At 41.0% G+C, this 20,932-nt stretch overlaps 1 protein-coding gene across 3 annotated transcripts in view; it reads left to right on the plus strand.

Moving 5' to 3' along the window:
* Positions 1-20,932, plus strand: part of LOC122888517 (myotonin-protein kinase) — a 51,138-nt gene that overhangs the window by 17,123 nt on the left and 13,083 nt on the right. Inside the window, exons 2-14 of one of the 3 annotated variants that reach the window (XM_044223079.1) lie at positions 14,375-14,466; positions 15,194-15,277; positions 15,514-15,609; positions 15,747-15,895; positions 16,053-16,146; positions 16,338-16,535; positions 17,027-17,275; positions 17,662-17,741; positions 17,833-17,929; positions 18,086-18,246; positions 19,290-19,384; positions 20,185-20,246; positions 20,534-20,608. In XM_044223079.1, the coding sequence (XP_044079014.1) occupies positions 14,375-14,466; positions 15,194-15,277; positions 15,514-15,609; positions 15,747-15,895; positions 16,053-16,146; positions 16,338-16,535; positions 17,027-17,275; positions 17,662-17,741; positions 17,833-17,929; positions 18,086-18,246; positions 19,290-19,384; positions 20,185-20,246; positions 20,534-20,608 (1,532 nt within the window). The remainder of the gene's footprint in view (positions 1-14,374; positions 14,467-15,193; positions 15,278-15,513; positions 15,610-15,746; positions 15,896-16,052; positions 16,147-16,337; positions 16,536-17,026; positions 17,276-17,661; positions 17,742-17,832; positions 17,930-18,085; positions 18,247-19,289; positions 19,385-20,184; positions 20,247-20,533; positions 20,609-20,932) is intronic. The other 2 variants (XM_044223080.1, XM_044223082.1) reach the window with 2 other exon arrangements.

Consider the following 20,932-nt stretch of genomic DNA (forward strand, 5'->3'; position numbering starts at 1 on the left):
GGTCTAAACACATCATTGTTGATTGGGTAACACCTCTGACACACCCACCAAACGAGTGATAACGTACCTTAAAGCCTGTTGCACACCGTTTTGAAGAAACATGTCATTCAATCCAGAAAGCGTAGCAAAACGGTGCACATCCTTTTCAGACTGAACATTCCCCAGATATAATGTTGTCCTAAATGACTGGGAAATTAGAGGAAAATGCACCCAAGCAGTTTCTGGGTGTTTATTGCTCTGGTCACTTTTTTACTCACTGTGGGCTAATTTTTCTTCAATTCACTTCAATTCAATTTTATTTATATAAAGCACCAATTCATAACAGGAGTTATCTCATTGCACTTTTCCTATATGGCAGGTCTAGACCGTACTCTTTATAATATTATTTACAGAGACCCAACAAATCCCACCATGAGCAACCACTTGGCCACAGTGGCAAGAAAAAACTTCCTTTTAACAGGCAGAAACCTCGAGCAGAACCAGACTCAATGGTGGCCCGTCATCCGCCGCTGCCGTGTTAGGTTTTGAGAGAGAGGTTTTTTGAGAGAGACAGAAAGAGAGCGTGAAGTTTTGAGAGAGAGAAAGAGAAAGAAGTTTAGAGAGAGAGAGAGGTTTAAAGAGAGAGAGAGCGAGTAGCAACCAGCAACAAGTGTTATCTTGATGACAATCAAGGTAACATTGTGAAATTACATGGTTAGCTTGGTTAGGTTTAGGAAAAGATCACGGTTTAGGTTAAAATAAGTAAGTTACATTAGTAAGTCATGTGACATAAATCACATAAGGCAAGTGATAAAGTGATAGTAAATCACGTGACTTAACTTATATAGGTTACTTAACTTAAAATAAGTCAACATTGACTTTTCACACAAATCACAAACCCCAGTCTGCCAGGTGAAAGTCGTGTGTTTGACCCATCCATCTCCCAGCATAGACTTTGATGCTCTTTATACTACCTCATCTGACTTCCTCCTTTGCTCCTGTCATAATTACTGAGGCCACTAGAGGTTGTCACCTAATAATAAATGTAACTGCCTTGTCGCTCACGATTACATGGGTTATATACAAATTATAGTGCATTACTTTTCATAGGTATACCTACGAAAAGTGAATGAGAACAACCTGGAGTAGTTTGTAAACCAGATTTCTCTGTGTTTGTAGGGTATAAAATGTACAGATGCCACAGTGGATGCTGCTATTGTGCAAGGATTACAACCAGGCAAAATATTTTTCAGCCATGTGGGGCAACTGTGGCTTAGTGGTAGAGTGGGTCGTCCGATAGGTCGGTTCGGTCCTGGCTTCCCCCAGTCAAAGTGTCCTTGGGCAAGACACTGAACCCCAAATTGCTCCCAAATTGCTGTGCCTTCGATGTGTGTGTGAATGAGTTACTTTCTTTGAACTGATGTTGGCACCTGCCATCAGTGTGTGAATGGGGTGAATGTGATTTGAAGTTGAAGCGCTTTGAGTTGTCAGAAAAGACTAGAAAGATGCTGTATAAGTACAGTCCATTTACCATTACCATGTGCAGAAATGTGGGTTAGCTGACCCGTCAACAGGTCCCTGTGCCTCTGTATCCTCCAGCGTCTCTGCAGCCTCCAGGGCCTCCACACATTTCATCATCTCTGCACTGTAGCAACGTGCTACATGCTGATGAACATTTTGTATCTTTTATTGATAAAATAATTAACCTTCCCTTCACATGGGTTCTGAAACAGGTTCTGTTCTGAACAGGACAGGAGGACTCTAATGGAACGTTAAGTGACAGCTGACCAATTTACGACGGACAGCCCTAAAAAACTTAAACAACCTTTCTTTTTGTTCCACAACCTTGTGTTGTAAAATGAGAAATAAATTACCTTGTACCTTGTTTATGTGATGTTTAATTAACAATATAGGAGGAATATGAAGTTTCATTTTAACATGTTGATTTTGATACAGGAACAGTAGAAATTGAACCAACAGGTATGGTTTACACAGATCTGCCAGTCCATTAAATATAAAGAGAGGATGTGCGGTTTTGTTTAATAGCTAATTAAACAGGAAATGTGAATATACATTCATACAATTAATTGGTCATAGCTTGCAATAAGACAAAATTTAAGTTGGAATGCCAAATATAACATTCCTTCAGAGTGCATGTGTGTCTGCATGCTTGCTCCTCTTTTCATCCCTCTCAGGAGGAGAAGACAAAGACACATTCCTTTGATACAAGGTGATACAAGAAATTGTGTTGCACAGTGCATGTATTGAGCTTTATTTTACTCATTAATTTGCTGTGCATATACGTACATATATGCATATATATAGACATATATATGTACATATGTTTGTGTATCAGATGTTATAGATGATTGTCATTTATGACATTTAAACCTGGGTTAACAAAGAATATTACTTAGTTATTACTAAGTGGATAATATTCAGTTTATTCATAAAAGGTGTTTGGTGTCTTTCAGCAACAGAGTAGGCCAACCTTTTAAGCATGGACACATAAGACATGTTCTAACTTTATTAATTCTTTAGAAAAGAAATTGGAACAAAGAAAATAATAAGATCAGAATAGATCTAGGGTACGTGGAGTAAGTTTCGCGCCATTGACAGTGGACACCTTTGCCCCTTTTTGCAGAAGACTACAAAACAAGAGGAAGCCAAGTCTCTTGTGCTCTCTTCAGCTTTTCCTCTCTTCAGTCCGCTCTTCTTTTCGGTTTTTGACCCGAATTTGCCTATGCGAGCAGGCCCGGAAATCAACCGGGCCGCCCGGAGATCAGCCGCACCAAACATGTTGGAGGCTGGTATTCAACCAACTCTGAAAGAAAGAAACCGTCCACAAGAAATCTGTTCCATTCTTACTGCTCAATGCCTGTACTTCTAACATGACCAAAAGTTAGAACTGTAACGAACTTGGAGTTAAAAAACCCCCACCATGGCTCCATCACACCCAGCCATGTGGGTGTGTGAAAAGATGTTATCACTCTGCCTTTGCTGAACGAAGCTAGACAGGCCGACTCAAGCCAAGTTGCCATGTGGGATCAAAAATGCTCGAAAATGCCCGAGACCACCTGGGAGCTCCACACGAGAGAGAAAAACATATCAGCTGGCAAATCTGCAACGTAGGACTGAGCACATCGAAGAATGCCCGAGAGCAGCCCACACAAGAGGATCGACCTGCATGTTCCTCCTCCCCTCCTGAGCAACTTCTCCCCTGGCCATCTGAACCACCAGGTGAAACTTTACTTTTCCTGTGATATTGGGGTTGATGCTGTAGATTATTGATAGGAATTAAGCAGTGTAAGGTCATAAGTAGGATCTCCCATCAATCTATTAATAAAATGGAATTGTATTTCACTCCTGCTTCCCAACAACCTCTCAACTGCTGAATGGTGCATTAAGGGGATTTCACTGGTCAATATTAAAGGTTTATCCACTTGGTGGTTTCCTATGTTTGCACAAGGTAATACAGCTTGCCAAGATAATCATTCACTGCATCATCCGATATAAAATGGTCCTCATTTCATGCATTAATTGTCTGTCACTGTTTTCAAGACTTCATTCATGCATTTATAATTTGTTCATCACTGTATTCATTGCATTTATTCATGGTTGCATTTATCCATTAATTTGTGTGTCTAGTAGTTATTAGTTGTGTGTGTGTAGTTAGTAGTTCAATAAACCTTTCATTTGTTAAGAACTTGATTATTATGTGGTTTGTGTGTATGAAGTATTACAGTCACTGTACACGAGTCAAGAACTTAGTAGCAACCTCCAGAACTGAGACTGAATTAATTAAATGGTTATAATTTTCCCTTTTCTAAGGTGGTGCCCCAAGGTGAATTTAATGCAAGTAAAAATTCTGTTATTTAGTACAAATATTGATTATTTCTGATAGCTGAAGTTGAGTGTCATCCATCTACTTCCTTTTGTACCAATTTGTATTTTGGCCTGTGCTACATATTTTTGGTACTGCCTTAATACCCTCCATCACCTCTGCATGCTCCAGTGTCCAGTTCTTGACAGGACAACAACTTCCTATCCAACAGTCATTGCACTGTACTGCACTACAAACATTAACATGCATAGGTGATTTACACTGGAGACGCTGGGGACATGTCACCACTACTTGTAAGAAATGTTAACTAACAAATGAGAATGCTTTGAAAAGGTTTATTTGCACAATGCAATGTAAATATAGAAGAAACAAATGTGCATTGTCCAAAAAAAATAACATAAGCTCAAGCAAAAAATCCCCCCAGTAACTTTAACAAATTCTTTACACAGTTTCTTCTTGTCCAAGTTTTCCATTCTCTCTCTGTGAGCATGACAAGCAGCCACGCTGTTATGTTGAGTTTGTGACACTGAAGAGCGAAGCCAGGTCTTCAGGCGTATTAAGGCACTGAAGCTTGTCTCCACTTCAGAAGATGAGGCAGGGACAATGAGCAGCAAACGCAAAGTGCCTCAACTTGATTAAAGAGACCACGGACTTTGGGTACAGTACCATGTTCCTCATGATTTCTGACACTACAAGCAGGTTTCGTAGGTGTAATTGGCATTGAACATGGCCTGCTGCACCTTTAGGAACTAGAATTGCAGCTCTGGATACAGGTCAGCCATGTCATCAACTTGTCCAGAGAGTAGGACTTTCTCCAGCTTGACTGGGTGCTGTAGCCCTTCCTGTTCAAACCGCTTTGTGAGTTGTGTTGTTACAGTGTCAAGGACTTTGAAGTTCTGTACACGGTAGTACTCCTGCTCTGTGGATGGAACATAGGGCTCAGCTTTATTGGTTCAATGTCTAAAGACGCAACCAGCTCAGTTGCACTGGTGTAGACCTTGTTGAATGCTTCTTCTGTTTGTTGGCCCTTAAAGTGTTTTTTCACCCACTCAACTGCACTTAACATGCCTCCAACTGTTTTCCCTCTCCCCTGCAGTGAAGTGTTCAGGCCCTCACCCCATCATCACCTTTTTTGCCAGAAGCAGGCCAAGGACCGTGTTGCCCTTTTGAAACCATCTATGAAGGCCATTAGCTCTAGAAGCTGTGTCGGATGTGCTGGATGAAGTCGTCTCTTCCAATGCAGTCAAGGCTGCCTCATATTGACTGATGACGGTGTGAATGGGTGGGGGGCGCACTGTCCATCATGTTGGGCACAAAGGTTGGAGAGTGATGCAGGAACCACATGTAGGCTTTGCAACAGACCTGAACACGGTCTTGAATTTGCCTGACTGCCCAAACAAGCACCCCAACTCATGGGCCCACTGCAACGCATCCCTCATAGTTGGTGTAGTTGAGCAGGCTGCTTGCGTGACCAGATTGACGTAGTGAGGCCACAGTGAACACAAACAACAAGTGGGGGTGCCCCAGTAGCTCACCTTGTACATGTGCCCCATGTACAAGACTGAGTCCTCACTGCAGCGGCTCAGGTTCAAATCCAGCCTGTGTCCATTTGCTGCAAGTCACCCACTTTTCAACACAAAGTGACGCCCTTGTTCACATGTTCACCAAACATCACAAATTGAAATCTAATATTGTAGGAGCATCAGTGGGTAGATTTTTCCTTGAACAGATATCTACTGTAACCTGGAAATTGTTTGTAACTCATATAAATGACAGCACTATCAATGTGATGTAGCTTCAATGAAGTGTTGCAACCAGCAAGTCACAGAATGTGACCTTTTGTATGACAGAATGTATGGCATTTGTATACAGTTAGTCAGTGGACCAAGGCCACATATCTGTTTTAGTTTTAGAAAATAATGATCCCCATTAAGGGAGGACCGGGATTTCTAGGGATATCATTAACCTATCAGATTTAGCTACACTAAGCACAGCTGTTTGGCTAAGGAATCAGCTGATGAACACAATGGAAAACGTTGGTAGCAGCACCACTCGACGTGTGAGGGTAAGTATAAATGTTATTGGAAAATGCTAGCTATGCAACTTGTTTGTTTTGTACAAATTTTTTTTCAAACGTATGGTGACCTTTTGGTAGCGTTAGCTTGCTAGCTACCTTTACACTTAAAACAATGCTTGCTAGCTAGCATTACGCACCTTAGGGGTAAAGTGAAGTTAAGTGACCGACATCTATTTCTCATTAGCTAGTTTTCTCAAATTCACATAACGTTATTATCCTTACATGCGGTAGTCAACACCTGACTTTACGCGAATTTACGCGTGTGGTAAAGCAGCATCACTTATTTGTAGTCTCATAAACCAAGCACACGCGTTACGTTCATGGTCACTGGTTAATTTTTCCTCACATTTAGTGGATTGTATTGATTTAACCTTTGAGTAAATAGCCAGAGAGAGCTAACAGCTAAAAGAAATCTAAAATGATAACAGAAACTATAGCTGTAATGAATGCGGTTAAGAAATTTTGTTGAGCATTAGTAATTGATATACTATTATCATTATTACATTATTATTACAGAACTTATAGCAAAGGTACAAAGCAATAACATTTACATAAACAAAGCTACATCATTTAGTCTTATTTACACACCACTGCCTGAACAGATGGATCAAGCCATCTAGGCCTAGTCATCTTCAAATGACTAAAAGCTTAAAAGCTTCTCTTCCATCACTGTTTCATAGAAATACTTGTATCCATTTTAATGTAGGCCTTCTTGCATTGTGTCATCTGATATATACAGTGGTGTGCAAAAGTGTTTGCCCCCTTCCTGATTTCTTATTTTTTTGCATGTTTGTCACACTTAAATGTTTCAGATCATCAAACTAATTTAAATATTTGTCAAAGATAACACAAGTAAACACAAAATGCAGTTTTTAAATGAAGGTTGTTATTATTAAGGGAAAACAAAATCCAAATCTACATGGCCCTGTGTGAAAATGTGATTGCCCCCTAAACCTAATAACTGGTTGGGCCACCCTTAGCCGCAACATCTGCAATCAAGTGTTTGCGATAACTTGCAATGAGTCTTTTACAGCGCTGTGGAGGAATTTTGGCCCACTGATCTTTACAGAATTGTTGTAATTCAGCCACATAGGAGGGTTTTCGAGCATGAACTGCCTTTTTAAGGACATGCCACAACATCTCAATATGTTTCAGGTCAGGACTTTGACTAGGCCACTCCAAAGTGCAATTCCTGTTTCCCAGACGGTTTCCCTGGTCTACCTCCACCATCTACTCCTCGATCTAAGATGCTCCCTGTATGTACCACCTCTATGGAGGTGGTACAGACAGGGAGTATCTTATACAGGGAGCACCTCCACACTGGCTTTGGGACTGTGCCATAGATCTGATTCCAGGTGAACCAGTGCCCTGGGGGAAGATCTACCCTCTCTCTATCCCCGAGCAAAGAGCCATGGAGAAGTACATTGAGGAGGCCTTGGCCCAGGGATATATCCGACCTTCTACCTCTCCTGCTGCATCCAGCTTCTTCTTTGTGGCCAAGAAGGACAGAGGCTTGCGGCCTTGTGTGGATTACCATGGACTCAACCGTATTACCATTAAGTTCCGCTATCCTCTTCCCCTTGTCCCAGCAGCATTGGAACAGCTCCGCGATGCCACTGTCTACACCAAGCTGGACCTCTGCAGTGCGTACAACCTCATCCGGATACGTGAGGGGGACGAGTGGAAGACCGCCTTTGTGAGGTCCTCAGAACGCAACGCACCCCACTAATCCACTCTTCCCACACATCTCTGGGCACTGGTCACCCGGGGGCCAATGAAACTCTCTCGCTGCTATGAGAACGCTTCTGGTGGGCTAACACGGCAAGGGATGTGAGAATGTCAGGAATGCGCTAGCCCACGCCATCTTCCATCTGGCAAGCTATGTCTGCTGCCCGTTCCCAATCGACCATGGTCACACCTAGGAGTAGACTTCATCACCAACCTACCCACCTCCGACAATAACACGTATCCTGGTGGTCATGGATAGGTTCTCCAAGTCAGTCCAAGTCCAAGTCGACTAATTCCCCTCAGAAGACTACCCACAGCCATGGAAACCGCTGAACTAATGTTCAATCATATCTTCCGTTATTACAGCATCCCCAAAGACATTGTCTCTCCGACCAAGGACCCCAGTTCATCTCACTGGTATGGAAAGCATTCTTCTTCCTCCTGGGTGTGACCGTCAGCCTCTCTTCCGGCTACCACCCACAGACGAACGGGCAGACGGAGAGGAAGATCTAAGAGGTTGCCATGGCCAATAGGACTCTTGGAACCAGTTCCTGGGTTGGGCCGATTACGCCCAGAATTCCCTCTGCCAACCTGTCACTGGACTCACTCCCTTTCCAGTGCGTGCTCGGCTACCAACCCCCTTTCTTCCCATGGTCGGGGGAACCAACAGGTCCTTGCGGTCGACTACTGGTTCCGAGAGAGCGAGAGGGTCTGGGACGCAGCTCATCATCAGCTGCAAAGAGCGCTCTGCAGGCACAGGCTGACAGCCAACCGGACACGATCCACTGCTCCTGTATACCAACCTGGTCAGAAGGTCTGGCTGTCGACCCAGGACATCAGGATGCGCCTGCCCTGCAGAAAGCTCAGTCCCAGATTCATTGGTCCCTTCACCATCACCAAGCAAATCAGCCCAGTCATGTATCAACTCTGATTGCCACCCCAATACAAGATTCACCCTACTTTCCATGTGTCGCTTCTCAAACCTCACCACCCTTCTGTTCCTGTTCTCACAGAGCCTGGCGTAGCAGCAGAGCTTACCAGGTGAATGAAATCTTGGACTCCGTGGTGGCATACTGGAATACCTGGTGGACTGGGAGGGCTACAGTCCCGAGGAGAGGTCATGGGTACCCAGACACGACATCTTTGATCCCTCTCTGCTCAACACCTTCCACACTGCCCATCCAACTCGGCCTGCCCCCCGTGGAAGAGGATGACCACCACGACATCGGGGTCCTTGGCCCTCAGGTGCAGGCCATGGGGGGGGGCACGCCAGGCTCCACAGTCACTTTGCCACAGCGCACTCCCTCACCAGAGTTCTAATCACACACCTGTCCCCAATCACACACACCTGATCCCGATCTGCACCGCATCACCACCAGTATAAGAGCACCCTACTCACCTCAGTCAGTTGTCCGGTCTTGTTTATACAAGGTCCTCGGTGAACAAGACAACGCTTTGAACTCCAACCCTTTCACGTTGCAGTGTGTGTATCCTCTCCCGTGTTCTTTCCTCCTGCAAAGTGTTCTCCTGTCTCCAGTGTGTGTGGCTCCTGCTCTAACCTCCGACCACAGTCTAGAAAAGGACGGTATCTGTAATCCATCACCCACCACTGCTCAACGAACTGTGTGTCTCATTGCTGTGTCTTAATAAAACCATCTCTGTCTCCTGCCCTTCTGTCCGTAACAAACAGTGAGTTGCTCACAATATTCTTTGGTTCTCAAAAATGTAACGTGTAAAATATCATTGTGACTTGCCCCTAAATTCCATTCTTTGTTTCCTCTACAGATTTAAGTTCAAGATTCAAAGTTGACGTTCAAGATCCACACTCACACTCATTCATTTCATGTTTGATACCAACCTTCTTTCAGAGTCTCTTTTTGAATTAAAACTGCCTTCTGTCTTCTCTTCTGGGCTCGTTTTATGTTTGTGATGTCAGTAATATGGATGTAGCAGTCCCTGTGATAGCCAGTGTTGGTTTACGAGTAGGTTCGTGTTTCCACATTTAATCTTTGCACTCTTCAGCTACAAGACTCTCTCTAGTTTCAAGATCTTTCTGTGGAAATACTGAATTAAATTTTTCCCATCCTGTATCTGTAAAAGGAATGGTGAAATTTTTCTCAACTACATTCGCACAGCACTGCCTTTCTTTTAGAGATGTGATGTTTGCTAGCAAACGTGGATGGGTACAAGAGTAGTTTAGTGGGTTAGCCAAATTTTACATCCATAAAATAAAATTCTTAAAGAAGATACCATCCCATATTACATTTAAACAAACAGATCCAAGCACATATCTTTAAACACTATCACATTTAAAATCCTGTAATAAAAAATTTACCAAAACTATCAATTTATGCAAACTCTTTAATATTATGCCTGTTTAAATAAACAGTGTGGGTGTGTATGTTATTTAAAAATTTTTCTTGTTCTCTTTATGCATATTTCTGTCTTGGAATTAAATCTAAGTCTACTCAGAACCACATTCCCAGAAGATGTTATGAACATGAAATCTATTGTGCAAAAAATTATTTTCAATAAAAGCTTCTTTTTTTAAAAAGTAGTCTAGTGGGTGGCTTGTTTTATGATGTTATGTTCGCATCATTTTGACAAAAGATTGACAGGTGAAGTTCCCAAGCAATAAAATAAACCTCAAATTTGTGAAATCAGATATTTATCATGTGAAAAGCTCACAAAGAAACATTTAAGGACATCAGTAATGGTATGACATAAGATGCAAGTTCTCACATAAATTGAGAATGACTTCCGGATGGGAGCCGAAACGTCTTGATTCTGAAAACAGTGTCCAGATGACTACGACTGAAACCTTTTCTACGTTCTCACATAAAGTAAAGATGACAGTGAGGACTACCTCTAAAATACTGACATGTTTGTGTTTTATTAAGCTGAATAATGAAGTAGAGAGACTGTTAATTTGTGTTAATTTTCTCCTCCAGCTGTTTCAAATCAGATGCTTTCCGCTGTGTCTGTGGGGGAGTGTCAGTACGTAGCCGTAGCCCTGCTGTTTATCATGGGATCATCATCAAGAGAAAGAATGCAGTCCGGTGGTGCTTCTACAGCCGTCAAAAGTACAAGTCCGAACCATTGCGCCAAAATTGAAAAATACTAAGTAGAGGGTTAGCAAAAACTAGCATAAACTCTTGTGAATGATACTTTTCAATCTACATATATTTGAAAATGAGCACGGTTTCACAGACGCCCACTCAAAGGCAGGGGGAGGTGGGCCGGCCACCTCTGATTACAGGGCGTTAACATTCTTTTTTTTATAGAAATGTCATGTTGTTAATTAGTCCAAAACTCGACTCTATCAGCATTGGCCTTGCAAGGTTCAGAGTGATTTAAAATAGTAGATGGTGTGTTGAGCCTCATAAATTTGGTAAGAAATGTCAATATTAATACCAGCATTGACATGTTTCATCACAGTACAGCCATATAATTTAGTTTACAGCGCAAAAATACGATTAATTCTATTCAATTTTGGGAGTTTGGGGTTGGGAGTTTAAGGGGAGCTTAAGTGTGCAGAACTTTTTTAAAGGGAAATCAGTTCCACCAATCTGGAAGAAACTTGTTTATTCTGGCACGATAATCTTAAAACATACAGGAAAGCCCTCCGTAATGCCAGAGCAGCCTACTACTCAGCACTGTAGCCAAGCTGACAGACAATGGTGCCAAGTACAAAAACTTCGGTTTTGTCAGAGTGTAACATCAGAAAATTGCAGGTCATCCAGGTTTTTATGTCCTTTCGACAGGCTTGAAGTCCAAAGTCTTTATTTTGTTATTCTTCAGCCATTCAGAGGTGGACTTGCTGGTGTGTTTTGGATCATTGTCCTGCTGCAGAACCCAAGTTCTCTTCAGCTTGAGGTCACGAACAGATGGCTGGACATTCTCCTTCAGGAGTTTTTGGTAGACAGCAGAATTCATGGTTCCATTTATCACAGCAAGTCTTCCAGGTCCTGAAGCAGCTAAACAGACCCAGACCATCACACTACCACCACCATATTTTACTGTTGGTATGATGTTCTTTTTCTGAAATGTGGTGTTACTTTTACGCCAGATGTAATGGGACACACGCCCTCCAAAAAGTTCAACTTTTGTCTCGTCAGTCCACGGAGTATTTTTCCAAAAGTCTTGGAGATCATCAATGATGATGATGATGTTTTCTGGCAAAAATGAGACGAGCCTTAATGTTCTTTTTGCTCAGCAGTGGTTTTCGTCTTGGAAGTCTGCCATGCAGGCCATTTTTGCCCAGTCTCTTTCTTATGGTGGAGTCATAAACACCGACCTTAACTGTGGCAAATGAGGCCTGCAGTTCTTTGGGTGTTGTTGTGGGGTCTCTGAATGGCAGAAGAAGAACAAAATGAAGACTTTGCAGTGGCCTAGTCAAAGTCCTGACCTGAATCCTATTGAGATGCTGTGGCATGACCTGAAAAAGGCAGTTCATGCTCAAAAACCCTCCAATGTGGCTAAATTACAACAGTTCTGCAAAGATGAGAGAGAGAGAGCAAGAGAAAGGCCAAAATTCCTCCACAGCGCTGTAAAAGACTCATTGCAAGTTATTGCAAACACTTGATTGCAGTTGTTGCTGCTAAGGGTGGCACAACCAGTTATTAGGTTTAGGGGGCAATCACTATTTCACACAGGGCGATGTAGGTTTGGATTTTGTTTTCCCTTAATAATAACCTGCATTTTGTGTTTACTTGTGTTATCTTTGACTAATATATAAATTTGTTTGATGATCTGAAACATTTAAGTGTGACAAACATAAGAAATCAGAAAGGGGGCAAACACTTTTTCACACCACTGTAAATAAAATTGAATTGAATTGTCCACAGAGGGCATACTTATCCAGATATTCATGACAGTTGGACATTTAAGCCAAATAACACTTTCAGTTATTTTGTACTCTGCAGTGGAGGAACTCAATGCACACTGCTCTGCACAGTTTTGCCTTTCTCCTTTTGCACCTGCTGAGAAGAATTTTAGGTGTGCAGACACCTCAACTCAGGGGCTAACAGCTCCCTTAGCCTGGGGCTAAGATGGTTCTAAGAATGCTTTGTGAAAAGCCCTTATGTGGTGAAATGACATACAGCAACATTTTGATTTAAAAAAAGCCCCTCTAGAATTAAATTGATCAATCATGCACTCATCACATGTCTTTTAAGCAGCTGGTGAGCTGGACACAAGAGGACAAAAATTACTGTTTTAAGCATGTTTCCCTTTGTTTAATGATTTGATGAAAAATTACTACCACTGCACAAAAATAGAGAAAGACATTATTATAAAAATAATGATTTGATGAATAATTACCACCACTGCACATAAATAAGTAAAACATTATTATAAAATGTATCAATTTAATGTTGTGATAAACATAAATCATAGCAAAAATCTTTTTTTAACACAGGTTGTTTTGATCTGTCAGCAATTTGTTATACCCTTCATTCTTTATGCAAATTCTGCATTTTAAATGCTCATTGAACATCATATCTTATTCTTCAAAGTTAATTTTTCCTTCAAAGTTCTTTTTTTTATTAAAATAGATGAGAAACAGATGAAAGCCAGAATGCCTTAGGGGGTCATACACCCTTAAGAAAGAAGTGGGAGTAACTTGTAGTCAGGGGTGTAGCACAAAATTCTGGACACTGTACATAGGCATTCTCTGTGGGCCCCTCCGCATGCCCACGGCTATTCATTCTAATATTTTTGTGGGCCGTATATACTCAGTCCCCTTTTTCCTCCCAGTCCTACACCCCAGCTTGTAGTCTTGCAGGCTGCAGATGGATTCTTTTGAGTTATCTGGTCAGCCAGGTGTTGTAAGGTTTCTATGCCTGAGATAGGATGTACCTCATAGAACTCCCATGGTGAATAACAGAGTTTACAGTCAATGAAAATGGTCTCTAAGTGAGGAGTGCATGTTGTCTTTAACATTGTGACATCTGCACACCAACCTTCGTTGATGTAGGACACATACTTTATAGGATAAAGTCCTATTTTACTTTGCAAACCATCTATCTGAATGGATCTAGTTTGAATTCCCCTCTTGATTTTATATATTTATTTATTTATTTATGGGTTTACAAATTCAGAGTGTGGGTTTCCAGTAGCTCATCTGAACTTCCTTTTCTTGGATCAAATGACTGACAGAGAGCTGATCAATTCCATTCAGCTAAATTACTTATTGTTGGTAGCCCGATGTTCAAGTTAGAATTTTTCATTTGAATTTTGGTGTCTAAAGTTGTTTAACTTGAAACTGACAACTGAATTTGAGCAATGTCAATATTTTATTTATTTATTTATTTATCTATTGAATAATGGACACTTGAATTTTCTACCTTAATTTGTGAATCTGGAAAAAAGAAAAACCTTAAAATCTGTTTTTTGACTTTGCACCACTCAAAATTATCTAGTGGAAATTTGAAAGAGGGGAACTCAAACCATATAAATCCAAATAGAATTCAGAGTAAAATATTTCAATAATATAAATTTTATGGTAATTTCAACAAGAGGTCAGTAGTGGTTTTTCCACTTGTGTATTAATTGCTTATGAGATTCAAGTCCTTCCATCTTAAAATCAATAAAACATAACTGTATTACCATCTCTCATTTTCTTGGTCCAGAAACTGATGCCAGCCATTTCCATGTCCTCTCTAATCTTTAGGCTATGGTTAAATAATGGAACACAAAAAAAATTTTGGCAGTCACAATCTCTCTCCTCTTTCCTCCAATCACAGCCGAGACCCTGGTGAGTCAGGTGAAGAGGACTCGCATCAAAAGAGAAGACTTTCATATACTTAAGGTGATCGGCCGAGGCACGTTCAGTGAGGTGAGCAGTTCTGGAGCAGGAATTGTACTTTTGAAAGTATTTTAAATCAGTATGATCCAACTAAGTATTGATTAGAATTGTTTCCAGAAGAATTTGGAGTATTAATTTAGCTGCTTTTACACTTTCTCTTTTCATGAGCAATGGCATGGTGTTTTTGTTAATAATTTGTTACTGGACCTGACTGCATTGGTGCTGCACTTTAAACCATATTTAAACATTTTCTTCTTAATCATCATCAGCATCAATCTTAACATCAACAAGAAAAGTTCTTTTTTATTGTTTTGGGTGCTTATAGTATCCATTTATTTACATTTGGATTAATCATTTTGTCCTTTTATCTTAAATAATCATTATTATGCTACAAATCACCAGACTCCATTTTACCAGAATATATTTTGTAAAGAGTTTTATATTCAAGCTTTTCTGGACACAGATGCAGATGTGATTTAGATTCATGACTCCAGTTTTATTTCTTTACTTCTCTTTCTCTACATTGAATTGCCTGTTTATTAGGTACACTTGAGTAACTGAATGCAATCCAATACAGTGGCCCTGCAATAAATCCTACCTAACTCCACCTCACTGTCAAACAGTTTTAGATGACTCAGTGACTATTACTGACTTTTAAGCATGCGTTGATTTAATGTCTTAAGTTATGCATGCATCCATTTTGTTAATGCATGCTTCATGCGGTTATTGTGGTTATTTTGTCTTGTCACTGTTGCAGGTTGCTGTGGCGAGGATGCGAAGCACACAACAAGTGTATGCTCTGAAGATTATGAATAAGTGGGATATGCTGAGGCGAGGAGAGGTACCCACACAGACACAAACCTGCACTTACATTCACAGGACAAAGAACATGCAGTTTTCTTACTGTATATGCTGGGCTAAGATGCAACAAAAAAGGAAGAAAAGTCAAATTGAGGCACATGCTCTTTGATTTAAGCTGGATGTCCTTCAGTTGTTTGTAGCTCAGTGTGACATTTATCTGGCCATCTGTCTTTCTGGTTTTTATCCAGTTGTCTTTTTTGTTTATGTCTTATACAGACAGCATGTTACCAGGAGGAGAGGGAGGTTTTGCTCAGGGGTGACAGACGCTGGATCACAGAGTTGCACTATGCCTTTCAGGATGACAACTATCTGGTACATACGAACACGGCCAATTAATTATGTCAAGTAAATGTTTTATACAAATGTGTCCTGCTAGTCTATAGCATATTCTGTATTTAACTTAAATCCAACTGCCATTTTCCTCACACATCCACCCCCTCCTCCCTCAGTACCTGGTGATGGATTACTATGTAGGGGGGGACCTGCTGACTCTGCTCAGTAAGTTTGGAGACCGGATCCCTGAGGACATGGCTCAGTTTTACCTGGCTGAAATGGTTATGGCCGTTGACTCAGTCCACAGACTAGGCTATGTACACAGGTAGACCATTCTCCTCATGGTGCTCATATTGTTTTGATTTGATGTTAGTTTCAGACTGCAGCCACATCCAGTTCCATGATTATTGAAATCTTACCTTTATTATTGAAATCTTACCTTTAGAACAGACAATGGCCCATCTACCCTGTTTCTTTCACAGAGACATCAAACCTGACAACATCCTGCTGACAGCTGACGGACACATCAGACTAGGGGACTTTGGTTCCTGTCTGAGGCTCCTAGAGGATGGGATGGTGAGAGCTGACACTTACTTAGAAGTTATAGTTAGAAGATACTCATCAAGGAGAAAAAAAACTGCCAAACTGGTTTAAACATTTTTTTCATGCCAATGACACAACAGAACAAATGTTGGAAATGCGGGTTATGACCTTTAGATATGCTTTTTTGTTTTTGAAAATCCATCAGCCTAATTATTTTCTTGCAGGTTCACTCATCCTTAGCAGTCGGGACCCCTGACTATTTGTCTCCAGAGATTTTAAGAGCAGTAGAGGGAGGTGGAGGTTATGGTCCTGAATGTGACTGGTGGGCTCTGGGTATCTGTGCCTATGAGATGCTGCTGGGGAGCACACCCTTCTATGCAGAGACAATCTCTGAAACGTATGCCAAGATCATCCACTTTCAGGTACATGAACACACTGACAAATTCTGCAACCAACTGATGTTGTGATGATGTTGTAAAATGAGAATTTTAGAATTTGAAGGGCATGTCAAAAACTGTCAGAGTCATATATACAGATCATACTATATATATATATATCACCACATAGCAACTCCAGTATGGTTAAGGTTAGTCGGTCGAGCTACACGCCCAACTACCACCCCAACCTCCACACCCTTACTTTCAGCTTCTCTACATATAGAGAAGACTACCTCCTGTGTTGTTACTGAACGTTGGCATTGGACATAAACCATGAGGTGTAGAATTGTCTAATTTAGATGTAATGCCAAGTGATAGTGGGCTGTAATATCTCAATTTGCTCTACTTTTATGTTTGTGTGGTGGTGGTTTTGCAGGAATGAACACTCAAAGTGGTCCAGCTAGCAGCAATAATACTATTACTGGTATCATAAGGCATATAAAGGCATATAAAGAATCTTTTTTTTTTATCTTAAGGAGTATTTTGAGTTCCCTCCTTCTGGCCCTGAGATTTCAGACAAGGCTCGTTCCTTCATCACTGGGCTCATCTGTGAGAGGGAAGTCCGTCTGGGTAGGAAAGGCTCCAGTGACTTCAGGAGCCATCTGTTCTTCTGTGGACTAGACTGGGGTTCCCTGCATAAACTCCCTGCCCCCTTCCTACCTGAAGTGTCTAATCCAACTGACACCTCCAACTTTGACATTCTGGATGACTGTCTCAGTGAAATGGTATTGTCTTTAGAGAATGTTACATGCTATGCACTTATGCTGGGACCTAGGTTGTGTCTGAAAGAAACTTCCATAGCCTACTTGCACATACTGTGAGCATCTTGGTTAAAGGTTCACACTTTTCAATGGGGGGTGCAAGAAACCCCTGATTATTTTATGTAGCTGTCTAAAGATACAAAGCCTCACGTTGAACCGGTATTGATAAAAATTATGAATTTATTGTTGTCTTTGATTACAAGTTAACAGAGCTAGCAATCATTAAAAAAAAAACAGGCTTACAAACTTCATGCCATCAAACTGGCTCATAGTGTGGCTCCATGTAAAATGGACACAACTTCTAACAAAATAACACCAGCTTGGTTGTTGGTATCTGTTGTGTTCTGCAGGAGACGCTGTCTGATGTAATGGACAGAGCTCCAATAGGAGTACACTTGGCTTTTGTTGGATACTCTTATACAGCCACCAGGTGAACCTAGATTCATAATTAAAGTTTTATGTGCAACTGGCCTTTATATGGAGTCTACCTCGGTATTGTTTAATTGATCTCTCTTTTATAGTCAGACGGGTGCCATCGACCGCAGTCAAGACATCATGATGCAGATTGACCACACAAGGATCAGGGACTGTGAGAGTCTTTACACACCGGAGAAACTGGTGAGATAACATCACCCTAAAGAATGTACAATTACCTCATAACCTCTTATGCAGCATTTACAAGACAGCTATGCATTTTCAGATAATGATTACAAATACTGCTCAGTGTGTTTTCCTTGTTATGCTGGGCCTGATCTACCCATGGTTTGAATTCAGAGCCAGCTGTGGCAGCTCACAGACACTCTACCAGATGACCTGCCTGCACTGCTGGAGCTCCCGCTCACTCTGGAGCAAGGTGCTACTGCATCCACCCACACCACCACAGAGGAGGAGGAGGAGACTGACCAAATATCAGGACTTGATGAAGATTTGCAGAGGTATCAGTTGACACTAATACCATCTTTTACCAATCCATGTCCTTCATTAGGTGGTAACATGCTGAGTACCAATTATTTTCAATCAGTATCTCTTATATTACAGTAGGCTTTATTCATTGTGTTTTTTTTTTAGCCTTAATATGCTCAGTTAGGTTTTATATAGAAATATTGTTTCTGTTTGTCATTTCCTTCATTAAGCCTAAAGAATTCTCTACACCACAGACATTTTCTTTCTCACTGCAAGGGATGTTCATGCAAAGTTTATATCAATTAAATCATGTTGTATCATATCATATCACATAACAACAATTGTATTTGCTAATATTTAGTAACAATTCCAATGAGCTCTATTGGCACATACACTGGTGATAGTGGTGCACTTTTAATTTAGGGTTACTTTTCTATCATGGTAGTGAGAGGTGAATAGACGTTTTATTTGGGATGTACAAACCCTGCGTAAACTGTGTTAGCTTTCAGGCATCAGGTACAGGTATCCTACACACAAAGAATCCAATTTCTGGAAGAAACTCAGGAATCATACATCATAAAACAATTTTCATGTCAATATATATTTAGAATTTACAAACAATGACTTATTTAAGTGATCTAAAATTAGGTAAGCTTTGCAAAGCCTCTGGGCTCTTGACTGCTAAGGCTCGATCACCTCTGGTGACTAACCTTGACTTTGAGTTAAAATTAAATGTTAAAATCAATTTTAGAATTAGACAATGGAGGGTAACAAAAATTAAGTTACATACTGGTATTTACAGTTAAAAGCCTTGACATGTGAGAGGTTGTGGAGGATAATGCACTGCAGTAGAAAAAAGACAAAACTGGGATATTTATCACATTGACTGGATCTGTGTGCATGAGAAATGACTGAATTATATTTTGAAGAATTATTATTATTTAAAAGAAAAACATCCATTGCAGTGACATTACATCATCCTAGCTTCATTGAACTCAGTTGAAGAAATAAAATGACAATAAAAAGATATGATGAAACTTTGAAAATGTACAGCCTTTCCTTCTTTATCCACCAGACGGTTAAAAGAAGCAGAGAGGAAATATTGTGAGCTGGAGAAAGAAATGGAAAGACTGAAGGGGGAGATGCCTTGGAGAGCCCCCAAGGAGACAGGCAAGGGATCAACACCCCTGCTTCTTCATCACACCATCATGTTCATCATCATCATAATCATCCATGTCCATACTACAGCTTTCTGTTTCTCTCTGTTTCACTTTACTGTACATTGGATGCAGTTATGCCATGACACCATAGGAACTAGCCTGGGAACCAGACGAATCTGCAGAGCTCATGTTGCATTTGCTCTGGCAGGTACGTCTGGCCCCCCTCCCATTCAAACAAATTTCCACCTATTCTGGATTTGGTCATGCCAATCACAGCCGTTTATCTAATATGGGGGTGGCTGCTCTGATTGGTTGATACTGCGTAAATCACCAGGCTCACAAAAAACTTAGATCAAACTGTCAAACTAGGCAGTGCTGATCACCTGAACAACATAAATGTGAGGTGGAATAAGTTGTGGACAATATGGACCACTCTGAATAGTTTGCTCGTTTCCATAAATTGATACATTGTCATGACCTTTTAAAAGAGGCAGTTTGAGGGTCCTCCTGCTGCTGGACTGACTACAACTCTTGTAAAAGCATGTGGACAAAAAGGACATACCTCGCTCCATGTGTGATGATAAAAACAATGGCTTACTTAACTTCAGTCACTGCTTTCTTCATCACTTCTCCTCTCCCTCCTTTCACACTCACACTGTCATCACCATAAATATGTACTGCTTTTGGTTCTGTTCTGTGTCTTTGTGTTATTGCAAATCTGGCTGGCCAGCAGTGAACCCCAAGGCTGAATGCATGCACCAGTACTGCACATAGTGGACTCTGATGTTCCTCTCTCTCCTTCAATCACAGAGCTGAGTATCTGCCCAGTATCTCTTGCTCTGCCTGCCCACTGTATGGATGTACCAGGGGATGTAAGCCAATCTTTAATCCACTCTCATTTTATCTTTCTCTGCCCGACTTGGAAAACTTTTGAAACAGCATGTAACCTCTTTGATTCAACCTCTAATTCATTTGCAGAAGCTTTGCAGTTGTGGTTTGCGTAAGTAACTAAGATCAGGCTTGCTAATGGGCAAACAAAGTTTCTCTGGATGACATGAAATGTGTACAGCTGGCCAAGCTCTTATTCAATAAGCCAACCTCTATTTATGTTTCTACAAAGCTGCTGTCTGTTCACTGGTCTGACTTGCATGTGTTACAGAGGGAGAGAGCGCCCCCAGCCTGCCATTACCCACTGGTGATTCCTCTCCACCGCCACCTGCTCCTGTTCCACAGGGTACAGACAAAATACTCAAATAGTAATCTGTCATTTAGGATTCAACTGATGGGGGTTTGAATGCAATACTGATATTTATACCATTGATATATTTTGTAGTTGTATGTAGGAGATTATTTCATCATCAGTGGTAGAAGAGGTCTTCAGTTATTTTACTTACTTAAGTAAAAGTAGCAATACCACAGTGTAGAAATACTCAAATACCCCATTTGCTGCATTCAAATCCCTATTTAAGTAAAAGTGGGGATGTCTAATGAGCAAAATATTTCAAAAGTAAAAGTAGTCAGTATGCAGCGCAGCACTGTCTGTGTTTATGCATATATT

The sequence above is a fragment of the Siniperca chuatsi genome, linkage group LG14 (assembly GCF_020085105.1).
Source record: "Siniperca chuatsi isolate FFG_IHB_CAS linkage group LG14, ASM2008510v1, whole genome shotgun sequence".
Lineage (NCBI taxonomy): Eukaryota > Metazoa > Chordata > Actinopteri > Centrarchiformes > Sinipercidae > Siniperca > Siniperca chuatsi.